This window comes from Centroberyx affinis, unplaced genomic scaffold (genome assembly GCF_046629955.1).
Source record: "Centroberyx affinis isolate AG114_WGS23_722 - 3 ecotype Tasmania unplaced genomic scaffold, CSIRO-AGI_Caff_v1 ptg000953l_1, whole genome shotgun sequence".
NCBI classification, from domain to species: domain Eukaryota; kingdom Metazoa; phylum Chordata; class Actinopteri; order Beryciformes; family Berycidae; genus Centroberyx; species Centroberyx affinis.
This window is the reverse complement of record NW_027279527.1, coordinates 1-27454: the sequence shown is the minus strand read 5'-3', so window position 1 is coordinate 27454 and position 27454 is coordinate 1. Positions and strand designations below refer to the sequence as shown.

General features: G+C 41.3%; 1 protein-coding gene and 1 pseudogene across 1 annotated transcript; one reads left to right on the top strand and one right to left on the bottom strand.

The window, feature by feature from the left end:
• On the top strand, window positions 1-5470 carry LOC139646192 (zinc finger protein ZFP2-like). Its single transcript, XM_071522124.1, has 2 exons — window positions 1-462; window positions 3712-5470. Exons 1-2 carry the CDS (start codon window positions 270-272, stop codon window positions 5316-5318), a joined length of 1800 nt encoding a protein of 599 aa, XP_071378225.1. The 5' UTR covers window positions 1-269; the 3' UTR covers window positions 5319-5470.
• Window positions 5471-23405: 17935 nt separating this feature from the next.
• LOC139646184 (prosaposin receptor GPR37 pseudogene) lies at window positions 23406-24224 on the bottom strand (annotated as a pseudogene).
• Between the last annotated feature and the right edge of the window lie 3230 nt (window positions 24225-27454).

Genomic DNA, 27454 nt, shown 5'->3' with positions numbered 1-27454 from the left:
GGCCTACTTCCCGATTTTTTTCCTTTTAAAAGTCTAGTTTACAACTTTAATTGACCAACAGAAGACTCTGTGTGTATGGATGATACTATCGCGGATATATAAACTGGAGCCGAGGCTCCGTTTAGCTCTGAGGAAGAAGAAGAAGAAGAAGAAGCTCCTCTCTCATATGGATTCAGATGAATGGTTTAGCTGTGAAGCTATTGGAGCTTTGAAGGACAAAGTTTGTCAGTAAAACGTTCAGGAGGAAAAGTTCCTGTCACTGTGTGAAAATGTCTAAAGTCCAAAAGCTGAGAGCGTTGGTGAACCAGCGACTAACTGCGGCTGTTGAAGAGATATTTGGGCTGTTTGAAAGAACGATAGCAGAGTACGAGGAGGAAGCTTCTCGTTCAAAAGAGGAGATCGACCGACAACGAAAGCTGCTGGACGCTGTTTTAAATCCTGAAGTGCGGTTACACAGAGCAGGTTTGAGACATTTAAATGTTATTTTCACATAAATAATAAAATAATTCACACACATGCTATGATATTCATGTGAGCAACTGCAAAGCAGGGCAGTAGACCATGGGCGTCATCATTGTTTGCGTTGGCCAGCGGTCTGTGGGTTTCCTTCTTCTTCTGATCCACAAAAATGGACTTGTTGGAATTGTATTAAATCTAACCTAAAACCAGACCCAGCAAACATTTCGACGTCGATCAGACGTCTAATCAACGTTGGTCCTGGAGGTCGACTTGACGTCTAGTGGAGCGGCTGATATGAAAGTTTTTCTGACGTCGGTCTTTCGACCTACGTCGTTTTAACGTTTTATAGATGACATTTCAACCTAGGCTACATAAAATGTACTTTTAAGGAAAGCCACTAAATACCCACATAGGCTACTTATGAAAGAATATAGAATTAAGCTAAATTTCACATCTTTCTATGATGCCATGTAGTTTTTTTTTAATCGAATATTTTAAACCGTTAACCCATTCAGGGCATAGAGACAGTATAAATAGTACATAATACTCTTCAACAAAAGACAACATTCAGGATAGCGCTGCGCAATATATCGATATTATATCGATATCGTGATATGAGACTAGATATCGTCTTAGATTTCGGATATCGTGATATGGCATAAGTGTCTTTTCCTGGTTTTAAAGGCTGCATTACAGTAAAGTGATGTCATTTTCTGAACTTACCAGACTGTTCTAAAACAGGGAAGGAAACCCTGTCTTTGCATTTTATTTTGATCACAGTCTTGTTTTAATAAAAGTGCTTGTGACATCTCACATGTGGCTTTGACTTACAATTGAACATGTAGCCCACTTCGTGGAAAATACCGAGATATATATCGTGTATCGCCATTCTGCCTAAAAATACCGAGATATGATTTTTGGTCCATATTGCCCAGCCCCAATTCAGGATATATAGAAAACACAAAAAACATTTTGAAAATACATTTGCTTGTTTATTGAGACCCAATCCCCGTCCTCCAGTCCTTGCAGGTGCATGTTTCAGTCCTATGGCTGCTTTTTTGTTTTCCGTGGCCTTCACCTTCCATCTCTTCACAGCAGCTGGAAAAAAGGCACAACAAAAAAAAAAAAAATTCATCTTTGCAGAACCTCTTCTGATGTTGGAGCATTTTTTGACTGAGCGGTGGAGGCGCCTGTCTGCGGCCAGGTCCTGTTGGAAATTAACGCCATGTAGCGTCCCAGGCTAAAGCGCTTTCTGTCGGCTACACCAACTCCATTTAGCTATCAGAAGCTACCACCCCCTCGCTATGAATAAAGACTTGACAATAGAGAAGAGTGGGTCCTGAAAACAACCAAAAGCTCACAGGATTAATGCACTTTAACACACGAACATGCAGGTTTCATAGCTAGCATGCTAGCTGTGCCCCCCCCCCCCCCCATTGTTATTTATGAATACGAAAACCAGCAATCTAGGAAAAAAAAGCAACGTAGCCTCAATACATCAACACATCTGTGCAAATACGTTTGAATTTTAAATCTAAGTGCCTTTTGTTAACTCACCTGACCTCGCTTCCCTGTCGAACTCTACGACTGATGTCACCGTTGGCGCATGCATCGGAGGCCGAAAGGATTACTTAGTGTTGATGCGCAAGGAAAAATAGTTCCTATAAAGGCAGCTAGAGGAAATGCTGGAATAAAAGATAAACCTATTTTAGCCTCTATATTGGCCATATACATGATAGCATACTGCGTTTAGAATAATAACCTTTGCGATTCATGCGTAAACATTACCGTTCGTACTCATGTTACAAAATTCTATCCTTGTAATTTAATACAGTGTTTATTCGGTTAAACCACTGTAAAACAGGTTTTCCTCGAAATCATCATTCCCCGAAGATTATATGCTGTCATGTCGGTAAATGGTCGAAATAAAGTCACGTTGTGACTCGACGTCTATTAGACTTGTTGGCCTATATCTGGTGCACCACTGGGCAGGGGAAGTACAATTGCAAATTCCAATTTACACAATGTATTTATCTTAAGCTTTCCTGAATTACAACTTTTTCACTGAAAATTAAAATTGGCTCTTTGTTGTTTTAACATAAAATATCCCTGCATTGTAGGCCATGTAGGCCAACAGCAACATAAAATGCAACTTAAATCATGTAGCCTACCTCCTGAAATCTTCCACTACTGAATAGGGCTACAAATCTTTGCTAGAAACACCCAAATAGTGATGCGCGGGTAAACCCGAAACCCGTGGGTTGGGCCGATTGAAGATAATATTGAGAACGAACGGGCGGATTCGGATGTTGACGTGTCGGATCAGGCGGTCGCGGGTTAAAATAAAAACCTGACCCTCGCATCACTACCTCTGATGTTTTAGCTCCTGCGCTGTGCCTGTCTGAACTCACTGAGAGATCGCTGCTGCTGCCACAGAAACCACAAAGTCAAAAGTTGGTCAAATTGATCCAAATCGATCTCTAATGCGCCGATGTGTGCATCATGTCATGTTTGTCATTTGGAGATTCACAGACCAGCAGAGCAGCAGCAGCAGAGTCTGAAAGTGAAACTTAAAATTCCACAATTTGCTCCATAGGCTACTCCTGTGTTAGTAGGCTAATCCAGCTGTGATGTCATCGTAGATTGACATGTAATTCTGACAGCTGATTGGACAGATACTCTCCAGGGAGATCAGACCCACGTGGGGAGTGGGGGGGGGGGCACAGAACCGAATGAACCGCAGCATGCATGGGCGACCTGAACAGTGTGTGGCGAACCGAACGGTTCAGATTTTTTCCGGTATCCGTTACGCCCCTAGTGCCGACCTTATAATTATGAACTGCTACCCGGTCCTTACAGGACAGTGTTTCCCACAGAATTCAAATCTATTTGTGGTGGGTAGTGGGGGGTGGTATCTAATGTACTTCATTTTAAATAGTTCCATTTATCAAACAAATAACAAACCTGTAAATATATAAAGTGCAGGTAGACCGCATGCTAGTCTCGGAAACCCGGCTGTATTCCGAGTAACGTCAACTGTTAGTTTTAGTTTTCGGGAATTCAGCCAGCCGTCTTCTTGACATGGAAAAAATAATATCCCACACGCCCGCGTGTGTCATGGGAGGAGAACAGATGGGTCTGAATCGAATCTTGAGATACCACATCATCCCATCCCCAGTAACAAGTTTAGGTTGACTTACAGTCACAGTTTTCCTTAATGTGAATATGTCTGTATTTCATTTGTACCTCCAGACCTCCAGCAGCTGTTGGTTAGTAAAGAAGAGGTTCCCCCTGAGCAGCAGGAGTGGAGCCCCAGTCTGGACCAGGAGGACCCAGAGCCCCCACACATTAAAGAGGAACAGGAGGAACTCTGGACCAGTCAGGAGGGAGAGCAGCTTCAAGGGCTGGAGGAGGCTGATATCACCAAGTTCCCATTCACTGCTGTGCCTGTGAAGAGTGAAGATGATGAAGAGAAACCTCAGTCCTCTCAGCTTCATCAAAGCCAAACTGAGGAGAACAGAGAGGCAGAGCCTCTAGCCAGCAGCTCAACTGAACAGATGAAAACAGAAGCTGATGGAGAGGACTGTGGAGTATCAGAACCAGCCAGGAACTTAGATCCAGCTAGTGATTTACAACCAATTAGTGATGGCAAGACTTCAGACTCTTCTGAACCTGAGACTGATGACAGTGATGATGATTGGATGGAAACTAATGAACCTCAGTCAGGCTTAGACTCACAGAAAAACAGTGAAGTTCTTGGGCAGAAACGCTTTAGTTGCTCAGTTTGTGGTAAAAGATTTGACCGCAAGGGAACTGTGCTGATTCACATGAGAGTCCACACAGGAGAGAAACCATTTAATTGCTCAGTCTGTGGTAAAAGTTTTGGTTATAGAGGGCACTTGAAGGTACACATGAGAATCCACACAGGAGAGAAACCATTTAAATGCTCAGTCTGTGGTAAAAGTTTTCGTCAAAATAAACACTTGACAACACACATGAGAGTCCACACAGCAGAGAAACCATTTAATTGCTCAGTCTGTGGCAAAGGTTTTGGTTGTAAAGAATACTTCATGGGACACATGACAATCCACACAGGAGAGAAACATTTTCATTGCTCCGTCTGTAGTAAAAGTTTTGGTTCTAAAATACAATTGATGATACACATGAGAGTCCACACAGGAGAGAAACCATTTAATTGCTCAGTCTGTCATAAACGTTTTACTCAAAATAAACACTTGAAGTTACACATGAGCCTCCACACAGGAGAGAAACCATTTAAATGCTCAATCTGTGACAAAAGTTTTGGCTGTAAAGAATACTTGACGAAACACATGAGAATCCACACAGGAGAGAAAACATTTAAGTGCTCAGTCTGTGATAAAAGTTATATGCAAAATAAACACTTGAAATTACACATGAGAATCCACACAGGAGAGAAACCATTTCAATGTTCAATCTGTGGTAAAAGCTTTACTCAAAATGAACACTTGACTCCACATATGAGAAGCCACACAGGAGAGAGACCATTTAATTGCTCAGTCTGTGGTAAAAGTTTTACTCAAAATAAACACTTGAAATTACACATGAGCATCCACACAGGAGAGAAACCATTTAATTGCTCAGTCTGTGGTAAAAGTTTTGGTTGTAAAGGATACTTGACGAGACACATGAGAGTTCACACAGGAGAGAAACCATTTAATTGCTCAGTCTGTGGTAAAGGTTTTGGTTACAAAGTACAATTGATGACACACATGAGAATCCACACAGGAGAGAAACCATTTAATTGCTCAGTCTGTGGTAAAAGTATCGGTCATCAAAGAAACTTGAAGAGACACATGAGAGTCCACATAGGAGAGTGACCATTTACTTTCTCAGTTTGTTTTGTGTGTGTGTGTATTAATGATATAATTCTGTTCTATGGTTGATTGTTGTTTAGTTGGATCTAGTTAGGCTCAATCTATGTAAAGTTCTTTGAGACATGCATGTGATGAAGGGCTATAGAAATACACAAACTTGAACTTGTTGTAAAAATGTTCAGCCAGATTGGAACATTAAGTTTACACATTTACACAACTGGTAGCTCCAGCTCAACTTTTGCACACCTGATTCAGTTAGGGTGTCATGAGAGGGGGTGGCCCTAAATTGAATCAGGTTTGCAACAGTGCAGTTGCAGGACAGATGGCATTTGAGGAGCCTAAAACGGAGGTATACAATGCAACCTTTTCTCCACAGTTCCCCCCTCACCGGTATGTCTTGTGAGCCCCGTCTATCACCCAAAGGACTGACAATTATACCCAAAATAAGTTTAGATAAAAAAGACAGAGGTCAAAGCATTCTGGGAAAGGGTCGCTCAAAAATTGTCTGTTATGATACGAATGAAACTGGATTGTTCACCACTTCTAATGTTATTGAATGATGATTCATATCTGACGCTTAACTTAACTCAGAGGCGGCTGATGTATTTGGGGATCATTGCTGCTAAAAAGATGGTTGCTGTAAGATGGCTACCTTCTAATTCATTATCAATTCATCAGTGGTTCCAGTCTTTAACAGACTATGTATTCATGGAACTATCCATAGCGAGGATGAACCATGCTAGTCAGAAGAATCTTGAGGCCTGGACGGAAGCATTGTGTTTAGTTAAATATACATCAACTTGAAGGGAGAAGAGGAAATCCATGCAAAACCATTCACACTCATTCTTTATTTAATTACACTTAGATTATGATAAAGATTGATGCGGAAAACGGGCGGGGGCGGGCGGGGGGGGGGGGGGGGGGGGGGGAAGGGAAGTTGACACATCGGGAGGGGAGTTAAGGATGTAGGTGTGTGTGTGTCTGGTATGGATGTATGTGTGTGTATGGGTGTGTATATGTATAAATATATAGATGTATACGAATGTATTTCATTTTATACTATCCCTACTATTATTATATGTTTATTTATTTTACTTTATTTTATTTTTATAGGTGTGTGTGTATGTATGTATATGGGCGTATACATGTTTGAATGTGTGTGCATTTATGTATGTTATTATTATTATTGTTATTATTATTAATGTTATTATTGTTGTTATAATCTATCTTTATTGGTTTTTTTTTTTTTTTTTTTTTTTTTTTAATTTATTTATTTATTATTTTTTTATTTTTATATCTTTTTTTTATTGCTATATTACTATTATTATTATTCTTGTTATTATTTATTTATTATTGTTATTTCTTTATGTTTATTTTTACTTATTTTTTGCTATTTAGTCACTTATTTATTTATTTACTTTTTGTTTCGTTTTTCCGCTGATTCATGTCAATGTCAAGGTACCTGCATCCCTTACATCCAGGAAAATAAAAAAAAACTTGGTCACAAAAAAAAAAAAAGACTGCCGGCTCTGGTTCTTTGACCCGACAAGATTATTTCAAACACATTTGATTTTGTTGGGCCGAGTCTGTTTGGGCTCCTGCAGTGTGAAGTGGTTCAAGACTCACCAAGACGGAAATCTAAGAGAGCGAGGACACCTACATGTTTTCTTTGATCTGAACCGTAGTTGGATAGATTACTTTGTTGCACTTTTGTCAGCGGGGGAACAGCAGGTCTTGTCTGCGCTTCATGTCACAGCAAGAAGGTCTTGGGTTTGAATCTCGGCCCTTGACCTGTCTGTATGGAGTAGTAAATTGTGTGTGAATGTGTGCATGCATGTGTGTCTATCTATGTTGTGCCTGTGATGGACTAGTGACCTGTCCAGGGTGTTTCCTCACCTTCTTCCCAATGCCCAGTGACCCTGAATAGAGCATAAAGTGGGTATGGAGAATAAATGAATGGTGTTCATACCAGTTCAGAACACATAGCTGACTATAAGCATCAGTTTTCAGGTGGTCTTGGTGTGATTAATTGGTTCCACCTGTGGCATTGTTTTCACCTGCCCAAATGAACTGAACTAAAGGAGTTTGATTGAACGGTCCCAACATGTTTGGTGTGAACGCACCCCAAAAGTGACCTTGGCAACAGCCAATGGGAGTTTAGCTCAAGGAGGAAGAACAAAGAGAATGAAATGAAAGAGAAGAAGCATTAAACAACAATCCAGATAGTTTATATCAGTAAGATCCCCAACTCCACTTGTTCCATTTTTGATACATTGCTATACAATTTCATTTGAAGGAATAAATCTTATATAACATGGCAACGTGCCTGGATCAGTCCACGTAAGTATGCAATAACAAATTAAGTGAAAGACGGTGTAATAATGTCACCTCAAAATACATTTGTTACGTAAATGTCGAGTGTGTTTGACGCCCATCTTTGTCCCATTGCATAGTGTGAAGGTTTTACTGACAGGAAGGCAATATGTGACCAGTTGTAGTTTGACACACATTCTTTCACAGCAAGAGATAGCAATTAGTTTTGTCCTTGCCTCCTTAAATTTCCCCCTGAGTAGCTTTGAAGTTAGAAAAACATTTGCTTCTATACTGCTGGTTCCAACACTTCACTGAAGCTATTGCACCCTTATACTGAGTAAAATATTCAAACCCATTATTTTTTTGTTTGCGCCATTGCATCAAATGAAAAATATCTAGATGTCTTGGGCATCATTTCATACACATTTCTCTGTGATCAGCATGACATATTTGGTATCTCAGGAAACCTTGGGATCTTGACTAGAATTTAAAATAAAGGTCTATGGGTATGAACAAAGCTTGGTCACGCAATATGTGTTTATAATGATGGATAAAAGAAGAATCCTCTGCTTTATCTTGCTGCCACAGAGACCTGCATCAGCCATGAACAGTTACCCTTGGAGAGAAATGTAGTTAAAACACACACTATAAAAACATAATCTAACAGTTGTGTGTATTAACAGTTACATCCAACAAGTACAATTAAATATGCTACACATCATACAAGCCCACATAATCAAATTCTCAGATATTGCCTTCACAGCAGACCTTTAATTCCTCAGGTGCATTGGGTTTAATTCATTTAGCAGCACAATATACTGAGACTGAAAGCCAAGACTCAAAAATTTTGCAGCCTAAATGCAACAAAAGTACATGAAAGTACATGGATCACTTTTGGAAATTAAAACAGCTGGAGACACTTGTCATTCCTGGAGACATCCGCATGATACTATTAGTAACTCCTGTTGAAAAATAATCCTTTAGTTTTGCCTCCAACGTGATTACACGTACAGTAGAAATGATATTTTCTCTAATACCTTTCACTGAAAAGGAAATGCGGCAAACAAGATTTTACTGATTTGATGTTAGTATAACAAAACACCAGAATGCCATGCGTGTCTTCAGGGATAATATAGCGTTTCCAGGACTATGTGAGCAACATCTTGAGACTTAATATACACTGTGATCGCTGACTTTTTTTGTTAGCAGCACGTTATGACAGCACACAATAATTTCAACCCATCCAAATATTCCCACCACAGCACACTAGATGACTGAGCTGGGATGCCTTAAATAACAAATACAGTAGTTTGTCAGGGTGTGAAGTCTTATATTAGTTGACGGAAGTGCAAAGTAAAGTAATTACTTCTCGGAGATGAGTATGCTATAGTCTGACAGTGTTTGTAATTGTAACTCCTGGGACACTCTGTGTGTGTGTGTATGTGTGTGTGAGTGTGTGTGTAAATGTCTTACTGCCTCTGCGTGTGCTTTGTAATCCGTGTGCTTTCATGCATGCATGTCTACATTATTGCGCGTGCTTGTGAGTTTCCGCCTCGCCAGCAAAGCATCGACAGGCCCAGAGGATGCTGGAGAAACCAGCCAAACATCAGTGTGTCAGGAAACAGCTGGGGTGGAACAAACATGAGCGCCGATTACCAGACACTCTGAAAAATACAGTCAGCGATGACAATGCTCTTTGTGTATTTGCTGCTTAAGAGGTGGCAAAACTGAGAAAACGTGAGTGTTTTTATGTGTGTGTGTGGTGAACGAATTTCACCAGGGCTTCATCTTTCTATCTCTGAGCGCTAAGCCAAAGTTGTCCTTATTATTCATGCAAGTGGTGTGCTGCAATATGGATAATGTCATTGTTTGATATGCTGATCTCAACCAGATGCTAGTGGAGGTCAATGTCGCTGAGGAGACGAGCTAGATTTTGCATTTTGATGCAGCATATTTCAAAAGGGCCCATAAAAAAACAGAAAAACATCTCTCCCAGTCAATTTAAAATCCACTCTGCTGTGCACAGACTGCATCTTTAGGCAAGGGTAACGCGCACATTTATTCACATTTATTTCCCCACACAATTTCTTTAAATGTTGAAGCACTAATGTTAAGCTTGACCAGCACATAGCACAGAAAGCACAACCTCCCTTTTATCCTAACTGTTAGGTACTAGCAAGGACGATTCTGATTTCTGATTGTGGCAATCAAATTCAGCTCCAAGACGAAGTAGCGATTGATTGGTAAATGATTAAATTTCAAACAGTGGCAGCTGGTGTGCAATCCACTCACCAGGTGGAGTCATGCAAAGCCAAATGATATCGACAAACTTCACCAAACATGCTTGATTCAGAAAGCGGCTTCTCCAATAGGAACAAAACCAGCCTCATCATTGACTGCCAGGTATTTCTAAGCGGCTTCCCGGAATGTTTCGCTTTTTTTCAAGAGAGACTGTTAGGTTCCTGCAAACCCTAGAGAGCCTTTGACATAAAACCAGGGGATATTGTGGGTGTTTCCCTCTGATCTCTTAATCTTGAACAGGGCAGCCTAATTGGAGCTAAACCTGGCAAAACTCTAATACTCTCACTCTCTGCTAAACAAGGTTAATCTGCTGAAGGAATGGAAATCTATGACAAGCAGTTTTAATTGTCCTTGCTTGCCAGAATTTAAGGTGTAAACTGAGGTAAAAGTCTCATAGTTCAATGGTGAGAGATTCACACTAGGACTGCCAGGGTTAGAGGTTCCATTCCCTGTGTGGCTCAATGTAACTAACATTGTCAGGGTTATGGGGTCCATTCCCACAGGGGCCACCCATAATGAATGATACAGTCATATACTGCTGAGGCACTTTGGGTATACAGCATACGGTCAATCAAAGGACAAATATCATATTCTTTCGAGATGGGGTATCCAGAAATAAATGAAAACAGCTCTTGTGCAGAAAATGAAATCATAGGAAAAGTCAGTGTGAGGTAGTGAGTGTAAGAGTGTGAAAATCTGACACATCACATCTTTATGTGCCCTGATCTATTAAACAAAACAAAACAAAACAAATTCAGCCTGAGGAGAAAGAAAGCTAAAGGCCTTCAAAATCCTATGTATACATTTTAGAGAAAAATCTAAAATGTCAAAGAAAATGTCATGATTTAGTCTCTAAAATATAGAAGACCCAGTCAGAAAAAAGTATTATTATTTTGTCACCCAAGGGCTTAAATGATTCAAATATTGGATTTTTTGTGACTTTAACAATTAAACAATTTAGTTTCCTACTATCCCTAAAATAGATGTAATTTTTGTCATTAGATATTTAGTGAAATTCCTAAGTATCCATCTTGGCTGACTAGAAATTCAGACAACATAGTAATAATGTCTCTGCTGTGAGCTAAATAGTCTGCTTAAGGGATGCAAATCTTTTCTAGTCTGCCGGCCTTACTTCCTAACCAGCCAGAATTTAAATGTGCTATCATGCCTAGCTGGAGCCACGTTTAACCGTAAAACTGAGGTAGGCAACTGTTCGTTCTATAAATAATGCATAAGCACACTTTGAAAAATGATGTTGTCACTTGTTTTAAACCTCATTGCCAGATTTTTTCACTTGCTTAAAGAAAATAAGATTTTAAGACTCAATATAAAACTCATATTAAATCACCAGTCAAGATGAATATGTGTTGCAGTGCAGAAGCTATGAAATGCAACGGCAGTAGTTGGTATATTTCTTTTGATTGTGATTCATTCAGTCAAACTCCAACATGCCATTTCTCCGAGTCCATCCCTGATCTGCTGACCTGCAGTTCAGACTCGGCCCGGAGGAGAAAAGAGAAAAGGCCTTTGAAGTGAATTGGAGCCTCATCAGCCGCGGTGCTTTAACAAAGTAGCAGCTCAAAGCTCCGAGATGGAACGAGAAGGCAGGTAAAGAATGAACACTTCGCCCTTTTATTGCACTAAAGGCTGTTCGGCTGTGTGTGTGTGTGTGTGTGTGCGCGTGTGTGCTGAGCTGGGGACATGCTCACTGAAGAATCTCCAGTTCAGCGTTCCTACGAGTGTGTGTGTGTATGAGAGAGATTGTGTGTGTGTGTCTCATGGGTTGGGGTGAAGGTCCTTTGCTTCACTGCACACACACACACACACACACACATACACACACACACACACACACACTCACGTACATGTACCCACACCCACACGGGAACGTCGAAGTGGAGATTCTTCAATGAGCACGTCTCAAGCTCAGCCAAGCATTCAGTTCTCCCAGTGACCTAAAAATGAATGACAAGGCAAACAAAGGCTGGAGAGACAAATCATAAAAAAAGCCCACTCCTCTCCCTAAGGTTCATAAATGGAGGGTGTATCTGCAGAAAGTTATTCACGAACGAGGAAAATAAATGTTCTATTCAGCCTGATGCCTATGTATTTTTGAAATTAAACCACATCTGAACAGGCTTCAAGGACCCAAGGGTCATGGAACTCATTGAAGACATAATTGGCCGTGCAAACTTTCAATTCAAGTCGGAGAAAGGAAAAATACCAACATAGCAGTTATCTAGGTTTACGGCCAGTTCAATTCAATTAAAATTCAACTGGTGCTTCCAAATTCCATTGAACATGGAATTGTTTGAAGCTTTGTGCTCCTTGACGAAGGGTGGTACCGAAATGGGTTGCAGCGTTGTAAGTTTTTAACCTGTTCTTGGGTGGCTTGGATTTTGTTTTTCTTCTTTGATGCAGTTACCCCACTCCAAATCGCACCTTCTTCTGAGGATTTTGACTTTATACACCCAAATGTAGCACTCTCTACTCTGTTTTTTTATTCGTTATTCATGCTTTATTGACATGACACATGAGTTCTATTCATTGCTGAAGCAGACGGTGAGAAAATGCATTAACTATAGAACAATCATACAATTCAAAATGTCATAAAATAATGTTAAATAATGTTCAAAATAAAACACAAAACCCCAGGTTACATGGACATAAATACTTTTACCTCTTCTCAAAAAAATCGACAACAATCTGTCTGAAAACTCTGAAACACCAGCTTACACAAGAAAAATACACAAAGGAATGTAACTACTATACACCTTCAGTGTGTTTAGATGGCAAATGACTAATACAGCTTACTTACAAGAGTCCAATATTGCTCCCTCAAGTGCATTTTCCGGTTCTGGCCCAGACTGAAGGGACAGGAAGATTGTCTATGGCTGAACAAAGGAGACAAGTCAGAAGACACGACGCGCAGAGCGACACGACGTGCCCTCGCTCTCACCCGTGTTAACTTACATCCAAGTGATAGATCGGCTCCGAGAGATTGGAAATGGGCAGGAGATGAGGTTTCGACCCACTGAGTCACATCTTGACTGGTTCTGTCTTATACATAAACATGACTGAGCAGCAAGTGTGTGTGACCCAGTCTGTCTTGTGTGCGTCTGCTCATCTGTGTGAGTGGAGCATCTGCACACTGAAGAATAAGGGTTTGCAAAAGGTTTGGTATGGGTATCAGGTTCTGCTTGAAACGTTTGTCTCCGCATTAAGAAAAGAGAGAATGTATGTGGGAATACAGGTGATTATACAAATGTTTTTACTTTTTTTCCAATGTGAGATCATGTTTAACAACATAATGTATGAAAAAATGTGGGGTTCGAATCCAGGGCAGATCGACAAAACTGAAATCTATACTATAGAAGGTAATCAATACTGTATCAAAAATTACAATGGGTCACACAAAATGGTATCTTAACATAATTAGTATATTCTGAGGGTGTGATCAAACCTACAGTTTGTTTTCTTTGGTCAGAACCATAGTGGAAAAGTTGACTTTGTTGCATTTTCATATTTGGTTCACTGAAGTTCACACTGCCCAATTACAAGCAAACCAGGGCTTGTAAACAAAAGTTACTTGGACTCACAAGTAGTTTGTTTATTGGACAGAGTTTCCTACCAGGTTAGGGATTTTGGTAAAAACAAATCCAGTCCCAGCTCCTGTAACTTTGGCTAAGCTGTGCTCTTTGCTATAATTTACTTTCTCTGGTGTTCATGAGGTAGCAGTTAAGAACAAATGAACAAATAGCTGAATGTGATCGTCTCCTTATTCCTATAAAACCTGCATGTTTTGGGGTCGTTTCCTGTAGTTGGTTCAGATTACATCCTCACTCCTATGGAACCGTGCCGCAATTTGCTTGAACAGGAACTGCATTTTGATTATACTGCTGTTCCTCTACTTCAGACCAGCTTTTTCAGGCGTCTCTGTGCGGTTATTTGTTGCACTCCAGAGTTTGAATGGCAGCGTTCTCACCTGCCCAAAATGAAACGAACTAAAGGAGTAAACGCTCCAGAGTTCGATTAAACCGCTCCAAACATGCTTGGTGTGAATGCACCCTTAGATGTTTTTATTTGCTACAGCTATTTTCTTGCACATGCAGGATTCAAGGTAAAATTGTATCCATAAGACCTGTGATGAAAGGTTTCTACATCCAAAACTGGTTCTCCGTAAGAAAAGCCAAGAACCCTTAAAGGTTCTTAAAGCATCACTTTTTAAATCAGAGTTGCCTGCCACACACAACTCGGCATCCCATCTTTGACTAAATCTCATTCTCCCCCCTCTTCAGAAAGTGAAATATTTATCTTCTCTTTTCCACGGAGCTGAACAGTGGTTGACTTGTGCGGCTGAATTATGTATTTATTCAGACTGTGTGACTGGACACATTTGAATGTTTTTGACCGGGTTGGATCAAACCGCTGCCATTAAAATGTATGAGAGGGCAGGATAGTGCTGAGAGGAGAAGAGAGAGAAAGAGAGGAAGACAGAAGAAAGGGAGGCAGAGAGGAAGACAGAGAGGGAGAATGAGAAGGAAATGGAGGAGAGAGATGCAGAAGGAAATAGAAAGGCAAAAAGAGGAGAGATAATATTGGGGTTATTCCCAGCGGAAGATTTCAGCATTTCTTCGCAATATTACTCCATGGAATGGAAAAACACAACCTTCAAAATGAAAGTCTCACTTAGTAAATACCGAAATGTAATATTGGCTGAAAACTGTGTGTGCGTGCGTGCGTGTGCGTGCGTGTGCGTGCGTGTGCGTGCGTGTGCGTGCGTGCGTGTTTGTGAGCGAATGTTCATAAGTGTGCCACTGCCTGGATGTATGTTTCTGTCTGCTTATCTTTACATGCATGTATGCCTGCAAGTATTTGTGTGTGCGTGCGTGCGTGTGTGTGTGTGGTTGACAGTGATGGAAAGGGCTATAGTTGAAGCAGAGCAGATATTGCTTTCTCTGGTCATTGCTGACTTCTCCACACCCACTAGCCTCCATACAAAAACATTTCTACTGTGAGCAGCGAGATGAAATGCAGGGTGGCCTTCAACAGAATGTACATTTTATATATGTAGAATGTCTACAATGTGTGTGTGTGTGTGTGTGTATGTGTGTGTGTACATGTGTTGAATTCACGACCATAAAGATCATCTACAGTATGACTGACATGAGGTGTGATTAACTCTCTAATGTCACACTGTACAGTACATGGCCCAAATAATCCTCAAAATCCTCAGATTTTACTAGAATAAACCATGACTGCTACAAATACAGACATCCTAACAGTATGCTTAATATGTTATCTTATGAAACCCATTCAAAACCAAATGGCTAAACTCTAAAATGCATGGTGGTAAATCTGAGAGCAAGGCTGTTTCTTAGTTCCTGAAAAGTTGACATATGAGAGATAAGACAGTGATGATATATTTATATGGCTTGAAATACTGTAATACCAATACCACTGTACAGCAACAATACCTGAGACAGTTCTATAACTGTGATTTTGTGAAAAACAATCTTGCAGCTTGCACCCAAGAACATTCTCAAGGCTGTTATGGCTTTCTTACTGTTACTAATGCATGTGTGCTGTCAGGATGTTCTTTTTCAATGCAAGATACATAACAGAAAAAAAGAAAACAGGAGATAGTTAGAAAGATGGTTACTTAAATCCCTGGTTACTTAGCAACCATTCATAAAGCACAGCCAAAAACCTATTAGACCAGTCAGAATGCTTGGCTGAAATTTCCTCTTTTTAATGAATGCCCAGTTATACTTGGAAAACAGAAAGGTGGGAGTTTGTCTGAACAAACATTACGCATGCAGTAAAAAAAAGTGGGGCCTCTGCAACAGCAATCTACAGTCTATATATATATACTTTATCTCTATGGCTTGGAATTCAAAACAGTAAATATATACTGAGTTGCACTTGGCAGGAATATGCAGCAGGATTGAGGGAAATGACAAATCAGTTTGAATGTATTCTGATGTCACATACATCCAAAAATACTCTCTGCACTGTGCTTGCCAGAGGAAACCTGACAGCTAGGTTTACCGGATAGATAAACAGATGTAGGCAGATACAGTGGTAGTCATCATAGAAGTCCTTCCTCTATCCTGAGTCTGTTTTCCCTGTACACTGCAGCAGCCACAGCCTGTTCCTTATATGTTGAAAAGTAGAAATGAATATTAAACTCAAAACTTTTTCTTGAATAACTAATTGCAAGACCATTCAACTGAATTAATCCTCTTGGGGGATCTGTGTTCCTAGCTGTGTGGTAGTCAGGATATCTGCACACCTTCAGAGTCTTCTTAGCAGGTGAGCAAGAACCACTACACAGGTGGATACAATGGGTTCATTAGTCCAATTAACCAATCACAGCACAGTCCTTTGAATCGTCACTGTTGATTAGAAATAATACACATCAATGCCAAAAACTACAACATTACATTAAGTATTTTAAGGAAAGGTCTAAATATGTATCCAAATAATCAATCACAACATCATCTTTCGAATCATTCATATTGGTTACAGATACCATACATCAATATATAAAGTCTACATTGTTATATTGAGTATTTTGGGAGAAGGTATAAAGAGTCTACAGCATTACATTGAGGAGAAATTCATCATTCATTCTGGTAAAAAAGAAACAAAATATATATATTTATATGAGATATATATATATATATATATATATATATACTGTTTTCTTCCAGTAAGCGCAATATATATACTCAGCATTGCGCTTACTGGAAGAAAACTGGTCAGTTAGGGTTACAGAACAAACAGATGTAGTCACCTACAACATCATAGATGCCCTCCATCCTGCCCCTATCCTCTTTCAGTCCCCCTTCGTTCAGCAGCAGCTGATTCAGTCTGTTCCTTCTTAAATACTGTCAACTAAATATTCATCTAGTGACACAGAACTAGCCTTTCAGTTGACTGGATGTTACTCATTTCATCCTTTGACTTAACTAAAAAAAAAGGAGAACATCTTCCAGAGTATGGAGCTGCTGATTTATATTAATCCAGGACAGAAATGTAGAAAGTTAATAAAAAATGGACAAGGAAATGTGCTTGATCTTGCTTCCAGTGCAGTGACTGAGGGAGACAAGTGGAATGAGGGCAGATGAAGATGTACTCGGCTGCTGAATCGAAAGATAGACACCACAGAGGACTGAACAGCAGGTGTACATAATGCAAGTGGAGGAGAGCTGGTGGCCCGACTTTGTGGGAGAAATGTAGTCTTGTTTTGTGTGGGACAAAGAAAGGAAGAAATAAAGAAAGAAAGGACTTGTCTTTTTGATTCACTCAAAGTTTAGACTGTTCTTTATATGCCTTGAATTCCAAACTACAAGGGCATCAGTGGGACAAAAAGACTGTTTCTATTGTTTTCTCTATTGTTGAAAACAATGGAGGTCAAGGTTTTTGTCTGACAGAATGTGACAGAAATCTAGTGTCCATCAAAGACTATATGTGACAGAACTGTCCTCTTGCTGTGGATGCCCAAACAGTAATATGAAAGGAATTTTAACAATGCACAATTAACAGCAAACCCTACAATTGGTCCCTCGGAGACCGAAATAGAGGCACAAACAGAGAGACGGAGCAAAAGTGACAGTGAAGAAAATGGGACAGAACTTCTCAGCGATTGATCATGAGAAGCCTTTGTTACAACCCGAAGTTGAATTTGGGGGGGAAAAAGTTGTTTTTTGAAGACAATTGCATAGAGAAGCAAACACACACACGCACACACACACACACACACATAGAGGGCTGCAGACACTTTAGCAAGTTGTTGCTGATTGAGGCTGATTGAGTGTGAGTGAGTGTGCTGGCAGGAGGCCAACTGTTTTGGGGAAATTACCAGGATGAGTGGCACATCGACTGTCAGCTTTTCTGGGACGTGATGCCTCATAACACACACACACACACACACACACACACACACACACACTTACTCACACACACATACACGCACACGGTGTTTCTTCTGTGACAGCAGGGAAGAGATAGAGGAGACAACAGATAAAAGCCTGAATCATGGCGCATTTCAAAGAGAACAATTCCTCATTCTTCATCAGTCGTTTCATAATTGAGCTTTCTCATTTTCTGTCTGAGAGATAAATGACACAGAGAGTTGGCGGATTTAATTCAAAGTGCAAATTGATCAGTTGACTTGACAGTATACGACACTGCAGCGACTCATGGAAAAACACTACCTGAATACATTTTAAATTCTTGAAAAAAAAACAGGAGAGCTTGATGTGTCTACTTTCGTAAGTGGCCCATTTGAGACTGTCATGGTGTCATGGAAGATAAACCAAGTGCACCTGAAGTACGATTTGAAGCTGTATTTTGAAGCTGAAAATGTTTTTGCACTCAGTTCTGCATGTGTGAATGATACTCTTCTCTGGTGTCTTTCTTCTGGATGTCTGTTTCCAGTCAGGTAGTAACTGTTGCTAGAGACAAATTCGAAGTTCTCACGGCATAAATAGAACATTATCTCCCTTTCTTCCCTCTGGTCTCTGTTTCTGTCTCACTCTTCCCACTTTGCGCACTCTTTCCCTCACTTTCTCTCTCTCTCACACACACACACACACACACACATATGAGACAGAGCGAGATATAGAGAGAAATGAAAGAGACCACCTCCTCACAGCAGTGGGAGTGAGCGGAGTCCTCTGGGGGACTGAGCAAGACGTCTTCAGCGGTTGCGGAAGCTTTCTGGCATCTGCTCAGTGTTCCATCACGACAGCTAATTCTGTTACAGGAGGGATAAACAGTTCTGTTCGCCGTCCTTATCGCAACCAAACACAGACTTACAGACCCAGAATCGTCATCGTTGTGTAACACTTTGGATGTAAGAGACAAAGAGAAAGAAACAGAGAGAGAGAGCGGAGAGAGAGAGAGAGAGGGTGTGTAGGATGTGTTGGGAGAACAGTGATACATCGCTGATGAATATTTTAAAAGGTCCTCTGTTATCTGAAGAGGAAGAAGAAAAATGAAGGCACCTTTTGCTGTGCGACTGTAGGAGGATCCCAAGGAAACCAGGACATGAAGACACATACTGAGTCTTAACTCCCATTGAGGGATCGAGTTAAGACTGTTTTCTCCATAACGCAGAACAAACTCATGCTTTTGAACTGGGTATCGCCATTTTCCTTTCTGTGGTTAAGCATTTTCACATTCTGAAATTCCATACTTGTCCAGGATGAAATTTTCCAGACATTACAGAATTACCACACTCTGTTTTACAGCTTCTACAGCAGGCTAATGATATTAATAATACGTAGTGGCGCGCACAGTCTTACTCAAGCAATTCACAGTGTTGTGATGAATGTGACAGCTATTTCGAAAGGTGTTTACATTTGTAATCGTCCGTAAATGGAAACACTTCAACTCAAGCCTTTATAGATTAGATGCATCAACTTGTTCTGCTTTCTCTGTTCTTCTCACTAAAGGACTGGTAGAAATTCTTTGTGACCTTACAGGTTTCAACTGAAGATGCCTTAAATGTTTTTGTTTAAATTCCTTTTTTAAAACTTCTGAATATGTAAAGCAGCTGACAAGTAACAAGTAACAGCCTCTGCAGAAATTGTCATTGATGGAAGTGTGGTGTATTATTATTATTATAATACTTATGTAGTATTATGCATGTTGGAAACACTAGTTATAATACAATGCTACAAGAAAGTTTTTTTTATCTTTCTTCACTTTATAAATGTATATATATTTTCAAATTATACTATTTGTATCTTGTTTTTTCTACACTTTTGCAGACCTAGATATGGTAGTTCTCTGTAACTAGTCAAAAATCATACTTAACAGGAAGTGCCCCTCAACGTCCTTTGATCATTAAATGGTTTAGAATGAAGTACATGGAATTGGATTGTGCCATTATTTATTGTTCACGAGTACTTAACAGTGAGTGTATCCATGGCAACAACCTTCAGCTAGAAAAACAGGAGGCTGGATTACTTCTCAGCTTCTAATATTAAAGATTGTAGGGTTGGGAGCTCTTTGGATTAAAAAGGGTCCTCTAGTAGTCATGTGGAATAAAGAGAGATTCGAGGTGCTCCAACCCTCAACTTGGTCATTTTGAATGAGGAACATGTTCCTTGCTATGCCATCTTAATGATACTCTCTTCACAGAAACTTGTACATCAATGCTGAGATCTAAAAAACAGAGCTTATGGCCTGAATACAAACAATAAATCAACACGACAATATTTGTACATTTAGGTTTTTAATATACAGTTTTCAAGATAAAGTTCTTTGATAAACAAAGGGACAGTTTTTTTTGGCTATATAAAAAGCTATTTAGAAACCAGTGACTAGACTTAGAGACAATAGTGGTTGTGTGCTTACATTTTCAGGTATCAAATACAGACACATTTTGCTCAGAGTGAAGAGGATACTCACAAAGTTTTGAACAAACGTCTCACTGACTGATTTACAAGAATCACTTCATCAATAGTTTGAACCACGTTACTACACACTGAGCCATTTAGAATGAGCAATACTCCCAGAAATATGCAGAGAAAGATACTCGGGGTTAGGAGGTCAATGCACACTTCAGTTCCATCAAAAATCAGGTAGTAAATCCAGACTGCGTTGTAATGGCTCATATAAGTAACTATAAAAAATCATTCATAGGTTTCTGTAGAGATTTAATGGGGAAAGCTGAGCTGGAAGAAGTGCATATGGACTAAGGTCCCAGGACAGCTTTTCCTCCTTTGCCCCACCACAACCATCACCCTGCCGGTGGGCCTAATAAAAAGTGCTGTCAAACATTTTATGCCTGTGAAGGGGCTGAGAGGCATTGTGGTGGAGACATTTCTGCCAGTTTCCTCTATTAAGTTGACGAACTGCAGGCAGCTCTAACCTGAGGCCACATACACCTGGAGCGAGTGGAGCTCATACACTGGAGCCAGAGGGCTGCTGCCCTCAGTGTGTGGGTGGCTCTGGCAGGGAAAAAACACCCTTTACCCAAAAGTGTCTCACAGTACTGTGAATGCATGTATTTTGATTGACCCTGGGTGGAATCAAACTTTCCATGGTTTTTGTACTGTAATGAAATTCCTTTCCCTGTTATTGATGGAACTGAGAGCAAATTGACCCCCGATCCTGAGAGAGAGACACCCAGAGAAAGTGTGCTACTACCACAAGAGCACAAGAGACAGACAGAGAGAAGGTGTTTGGCAGTGCAGAATTGTATGCAAAAGATTCATCGCAATATACAGTATACCAATGAACATCACACCTGGGGCATCACAATTGAGTTCTCCACAGTTAATCTTACTTCTTTCAAATACTTGAAATTCAGTTTTTAATATATTTAACTAATATAAAGGCATTTTCAGAGTAATTTTGGTCATCCTTGTCTAAAAAGCACTCCACCATTTGAAAACCTAAAAAGCTAAATTTCTTCCACCTGTCCATTTCCACATACTACTGGTGTTTACTTGCCTTACCACTACCAAATGTTTAGGCTGTACAGTTTTCGGCAGCAATTCTATTGGCTGCATTGTCATCAATCAATCATATAGTGTTTTGAACCTTGTTTTGACCCAGGTCTGATGAGTAGGATTAAGGAAACAGATTTACAGTACAATACACTTGTAAATTTATGCAATGTGAAAAACATTTCATTGGTTCGACTCAGAAACTGAAGTAATCAAACTGCAAAGGGTATTCGAGGCCAAGAGAAGAAGGAATATGGAATGCATATCAATTTCTGCCATGCGTTTGAGCTCCAGACTTTGGAGCTGAGCTGTCAAACAGCCATCACTCAAAGTGAAGAGATATCCATATATCCAAAAAGCCAGGAAAGGCAGTAACTAGGTAAAAGATAGTATCCTATACCTAAACAATTGTCACTCAAAGTAGGATTCGGGCTATCCCTCCAAACTGTGGCTGTGGCAGCTCAATGGAACTCTACAATGATTTTTTCCCCCCTCACGATTGGCTGTGTACTTCCAGAGTTATCAATAAGGCCTTGACTACAAACATGAAACTCAGCTTAATTGCTTGTGATTCTAAGTCGAACCGATGGATTTGTTGTTTACAGGGCATTCATCATAAGAGCACCGAAGAAAGTGTACAGTATATATACAGCCCAAAGTGTAAGGCGTAACATGATGCGACAGTGTAGTGCAGATATTTTTTTTCAGTGTCCAGCCCATACTGAGTCCATTCCATTCAATTATATGATGTCATGTTCCATTCCTTTCCACTCCATTCCAATTCATTCAATTGTGTTCTAGTGTTCCATTCCATTCAGTTCTATTCCATTCAGTCCATTCCATTCCTTTTAATTCCATTCAAGTGCATTCCTTTTTTTTCTGAGACCAGCCCAGTCATGTTCTATACTGAGTTAACCAGATGTTTTTCGGCATATTGTTGTTGTTGTGTACATCTGTATTCCCAAAAGCAAGCAAGGGGATGTTCTCTGTATGTTCTCATTGCAAATTGTCATTGCAAATTGCAGAGACACCTTGCGCTACTGTAGCTTATCGAACAGAAGCCTAGTTCCCTTGCCACAAAGGCTATACATGTGTGCACCATTATATGAACTGTACATTTACTGGGTAGTAGATACAGTCTGTAAACTGAATGCTGTATTTCTATAGGCAGTGTGAGCCTGCACGTTTACTTGCATCCTGCATTTGAATTATCATACAAGGTTACTCTTTTCGACTAATGAGCTCAGCCCCCATCACCTCAGTAGTGAAACATTTGCAAGGTGGTTGGCATTGACTATTTCTCCCCTAAGCTATACAGTACAGAGCTTCCCATACATAGATATTATTTCTGGTGGCACACCACAACATCAGACAAGCCAATCACAAATAGGTTTGCCAATTTTAGATACAATTACAGAACTTGCTGTGATGCATGTACTCTGCAGTCTTTTCTGGTGCCAACTTAACGTATGCTGTACAGAATAAATATTTATATGTACCTTTACCTGCCACAAATAACATGAGAGCCTGTGGGAAACACAGCAGTATTGAGATCCTAGAGTAATTAACCTGATTCAAACCTCATGTGAGGAACCAGACATCGACAGGTAAAGGGGACAATCCCCACTGACCAAGGGAGATATTTAGGCATACAAGGTCTTCGGCAGGGAGGTTTTTAGGTTTTAAAGGTTTCAGACAGGATTGCGAACAGCTGGAGGTGACCAGTGTGTAGTTACTGTAAATATATGTTCCTTCCCTGTTTTAAGAGCACCCCAGGGCATGAATGAAAACAAGGGTCTGCTCTTTGTTAGCTTGCCTGGAAAAGTAAGAGATACAGTTACTGCAAATGTACAGTATTAAGATCAGGGATGGACGTTGAGGACTTGGGACACTGGCCCAATGTGATTATTCAGCTTCCAACTCCATTCTACGAGCCCAGTCTGAGAAATACCAGCCACAGGCTAATTGCAGGCTAGTAAAATCTCCATCCCTGATGAAGAATGTCACTTTAGCAGTTGGAGCCGGCGGGGGTGTAGTTACTCAGCTCCCTGCGGATGGTGCTGAACGGCGACAGCTCCAACTCGGTGGTGCACTCGTGTTCGTTATCGTCGCTGGCCGTGGCCGAGGAGGGCGCGTGGTTACAGCAGCAGCAGCAACAGCAGCAGTCCAGGAAGGCCCTGCCGAGCGGGCGACACAGGAGGAGCAGCAGCGCCGGCGTCACCGCGGCCCGACAGAAGAGCAGCAGCTGGGAGAGCAGGTGGAGGACGGACATGGTGTGCTCGGGGACCCCGGCCGCCATGTACGCGGAAACGATGTTGCAGATGTTCTCGGGCACCACGCAGGCGCCGTACACGATGGCCAGCGCCACCACCGTGCAGTTCATCTGGCTCTCCAGGCGGATCTGCTTCTTGTTGCTGCGCACGCTGGCCTGCTCGGCACGCCGGATCTTGCGCGCCGTCACCAGCGAGCACCCGATGGTGAAGAGGGTGGGGAGGCAGAAGTAGCAGCCGAAGCACCACCACAGCCGGGCGCCCTCGTAGGTCAGGCCCAGCACGTAGAGCATGTCAGGAAGTGAGGTCGATATCCTGATGATACAGCGTTCCACGGGAGGCTCGTCCGGGATTCCCGTGTCTTCCGCCACCAGCTGCCGGATGAGGAGCTCCGGGAGGGCCAATAGGAGAGCGCCGATCCAGATGACGGCCAGCTTGGCGGTGGTGGAGGTGCAGTTCTCGATCATCTCGTAGTACATCTGGACATTGGTGGCCGCACGGAAGCGGTCGATGCACAGAGCACACAGGGTGAAGGTGGTCACACCCAGAGATGCCACCTGTGGGAACAAGTAGACAAAGAGACATTCTTATAACATCATTCATCAGAATCAGAGACATCTTATTCTTTGACCACAATTAATGTACAGGTATCTGTCTAGGGGACTTCTTTAAACCTCTAATCAAAAGAAGCAAACAAATAAAGTGTTAACCATTTATACTTCGGCTTATCTTATCATGGCAGTAAAGCTTCTTGAAATACAACTAAGAGACTGAGACATAGAGAGAGGCTCTTATAGCATCATTCAGGCAGGGGTTCATGTCCATGTTGTAGTTACTACAGACACACAGTATTGGCATTGGTATTGGCCTTTGGGTGCACCTGACACTGGTGTAATTACAAACAATGGAACAATGGAACCACAATGGAAGGCTGTAAGCTGCTATTAACAGTGTGTGTAGCATCCCTCCCCGAGACCTGAATATGTGAATATTTGTGTGTGTATGTGTGTGTGTGTGTGAGAGAGAGAGAGAGAGAGAGAGAGAGAGAGAGAGAGAGAGAGAGAGAGAGAGAGAGAGAGAGAGGGAGGGAGAGAGAGAGAGAGAGAGAGAGAGAGAGAGAGTTAGACCCCCCACACATCCATACAGCTAAAGAGAGAGAGGACGAAAATGGGAAAGAGTAAGGGGAGGGAAGGTGGGAGGAGTTATTCACTGATAGAAAGCCATCATTGCTGCATTCATTAATTCAACGACAATGTTATTATTATTATCAACAAATCTCTTAAACATTCCACTTTCATGCTGTAATGTCTGTATGAAAAACATTTCTTGCATTTGCCTCCAAGTTATCCATGTAAAGAGTTTGCAAATGATCAGAAAGTGCACAAATTCACGCTTCTCAGCACGCTAAAGCATCTGGTGGATTAAGGCTCATTTGGCACCCTGTAAAAATATCCTCTACAGCTGGAGTGTGTGTGTGTGTGTGTGTGTGTGTGTGTGTGTGTGTGTGCTTGTACTTCTATACTTGTGAGAGCCAGTTTGATGGGTTTTTTTTACTTTTGAAGTGAAGACATTTTTGTGACTTGCGGTCATTTTGAACTTCCTTCCTTCATCCCTCCTTGTTCTCCTCTCACTGTTCCACTCCTTTTCCACTCTCGACCATTTGCTTTCCTCCTTTGTCTGTCATCCTCACCTCCTCTTCCCACTGCCTACCTCTCGCTTCATCCCTCCATCCTTCATCCTCTCTCACCCTCTCCTATCTTTCTCCTTCTGTTTCACATTTGCTCTCTGCTTTTCATCTCTCTCCCTCTTTCCTCTCTTCTTCTATTCCATCTACTTTCTCCCCTACGTCTCTCCCTCCTTCACTCCCTCCCTCCCTCCCTCCCTTCATCTCTGACTTAATTACAGCAGCCAGCTTCCCAGATGGCCCCAGTGAGGCACGGCTTTAGTGCTCTAAACACATACATCCTGGACAGATAGGGGATACACACACACTACAACATGTTCTGTCTGTGTGTCTGGGCCTGATACACACACACACAGCATAAGAGACGCATTCACACACACACACACACACACACACACACATTGACCCTGTGACACACACAGAGTCTTACCCAGGCTAATGAAGGGTGACCACACGGAACAGAGAGTGGTAAGTGGGGGAGACAAAGCACCAACAGGCTCCAGCACTCTGAACAATTAGCAGTGATGAATGTGACTGTGATGTGGACCCAGAGGCCTTATCACCTGCTGTCACGTCAAACTGTAACTACAGTCGTGCTGATATGTTTTGACAATTTAGTTAACTTTGCTGCAATAATAATTGCTGTGAGTGACTTATGGTGCGTTTGGTGCATTTATTGAAACTCTTTTTTTTTTATTCAAATGACTTTTTCTGTTTTCCATGAGGAACTTAATTTGTGCAGTGGACAGACAAGACAAATAAAGACAATTTTCAGGACATTATCGAGCAGCTTGGACTGGACAGAGTCAATAGATCTGGAAATAAATACATTTTAAAATCATGTTCTCCTATATTAATACCTCTTACTTCCTTGATTGCTTGGATTGCACATGCAGTCGAGTTTGAAGAAGTAGGTCATTCAAACTCGAAAGGCATTCTTAACTAACTATTTGACCACCAGAGAAGGTAAATCACAGCAAAGAATACAGGAAATTCCATCATGCTTAGCTGAAGTTGCAGGGATTGAATCTGGGTTTGTTTCTCAGAAATTTGCTTTGCATTATAAGGCCGTGCCACGTAATGTAGAAAATATGCTATTCATTTACCCAGGCCGCACATCGAACACACCCATTTTACCGCATAATCCATGCCATTCAATTTATTTGAATTGAAGTTTTTAAAAGCTCTTTAAAAGCTGAGCAAGTTTCATGACCTCAGGGTCTATTAAATCAATTGAAATCCCAGTCTATAATTGTTGATCTGAAAATACCCTCTTCTTCCTCTGCAACCATGCCACACCTATATTCCCATGCAATGAGGTGCTTGTATGGATACACACGCACACACACATCGCCACATACACACACACAAACACCCCTCCGATACACACGGACAGGTGCTAGCATGCGGTGAATATTTCATGGCTTGGACAACAGGGCTGGAATGGCTTTAAAGGCTGTCACGGAGGAGCAGGCAACTGGGCTTTGATCAGAGTGGTGCGGTGGGGAGACAGGGCAGGGCGAACAAGCACAGCTTTGTACTGGAGGGGAGATGAGAGAGAGAGAGTCGGAGAGTCAGGCCTGGTGGGGTGATGGAGCGCCCTGCGGGGGGTGTGTGGGGAGGGGAGGGGGGCATGCAGATGAGGGAGAGACAGAACAAGAACGGGAGAGAGAAAAAGAGGAGCAATGGGAGAGTGGGAGAAACTGAGAATGAGAGCGAGAGACGATGGAGTGAAGAGAGGAACAACAGCACAAAAACACATCAGTGAGCGAGAGACAGTCCGAAGTGACAGGGAGAGAAATAAGCTGTGACATCTTCAGAATGATTAACAATGCTAATTTGGCATTTCCTCCGTACGCCAGCCTTGCCCCTGTCATGTTAACTTGTACCTGCTCCCAAGATGACAGGTCTGCTAGCCTCGGGGTTGGGAATGGTACTTTGAAAATGTTATCATTCAAAGATTACTATTTGTTTAAATCTGCAATGCAATTCACTGGAAAACCCAGACTAAATAAGAGAGTGATTTTTAGTTACTTTGGGGTTTCTGTGCCTGTAAAATCCCTAGAAATTGTTCAGTTAACACACACAGTGCAGTTAAATGAA

Coding starts and splice junctions, on each gene's coding strand:
- LOC139646192 (XM_071522124.1), top strand. CDS start 270: ATGTCTAAAGTCCAAAAGCTGAGAGCGTTGGTGAACCAGCGACTAACT. Junction 463..3,711: donor AGTGCGGTTACACAGAGCAG/GTTTGAGACATT, acceptor TTGTACCTCCAG/ACCTCCAGCAGCTGTTGGTT.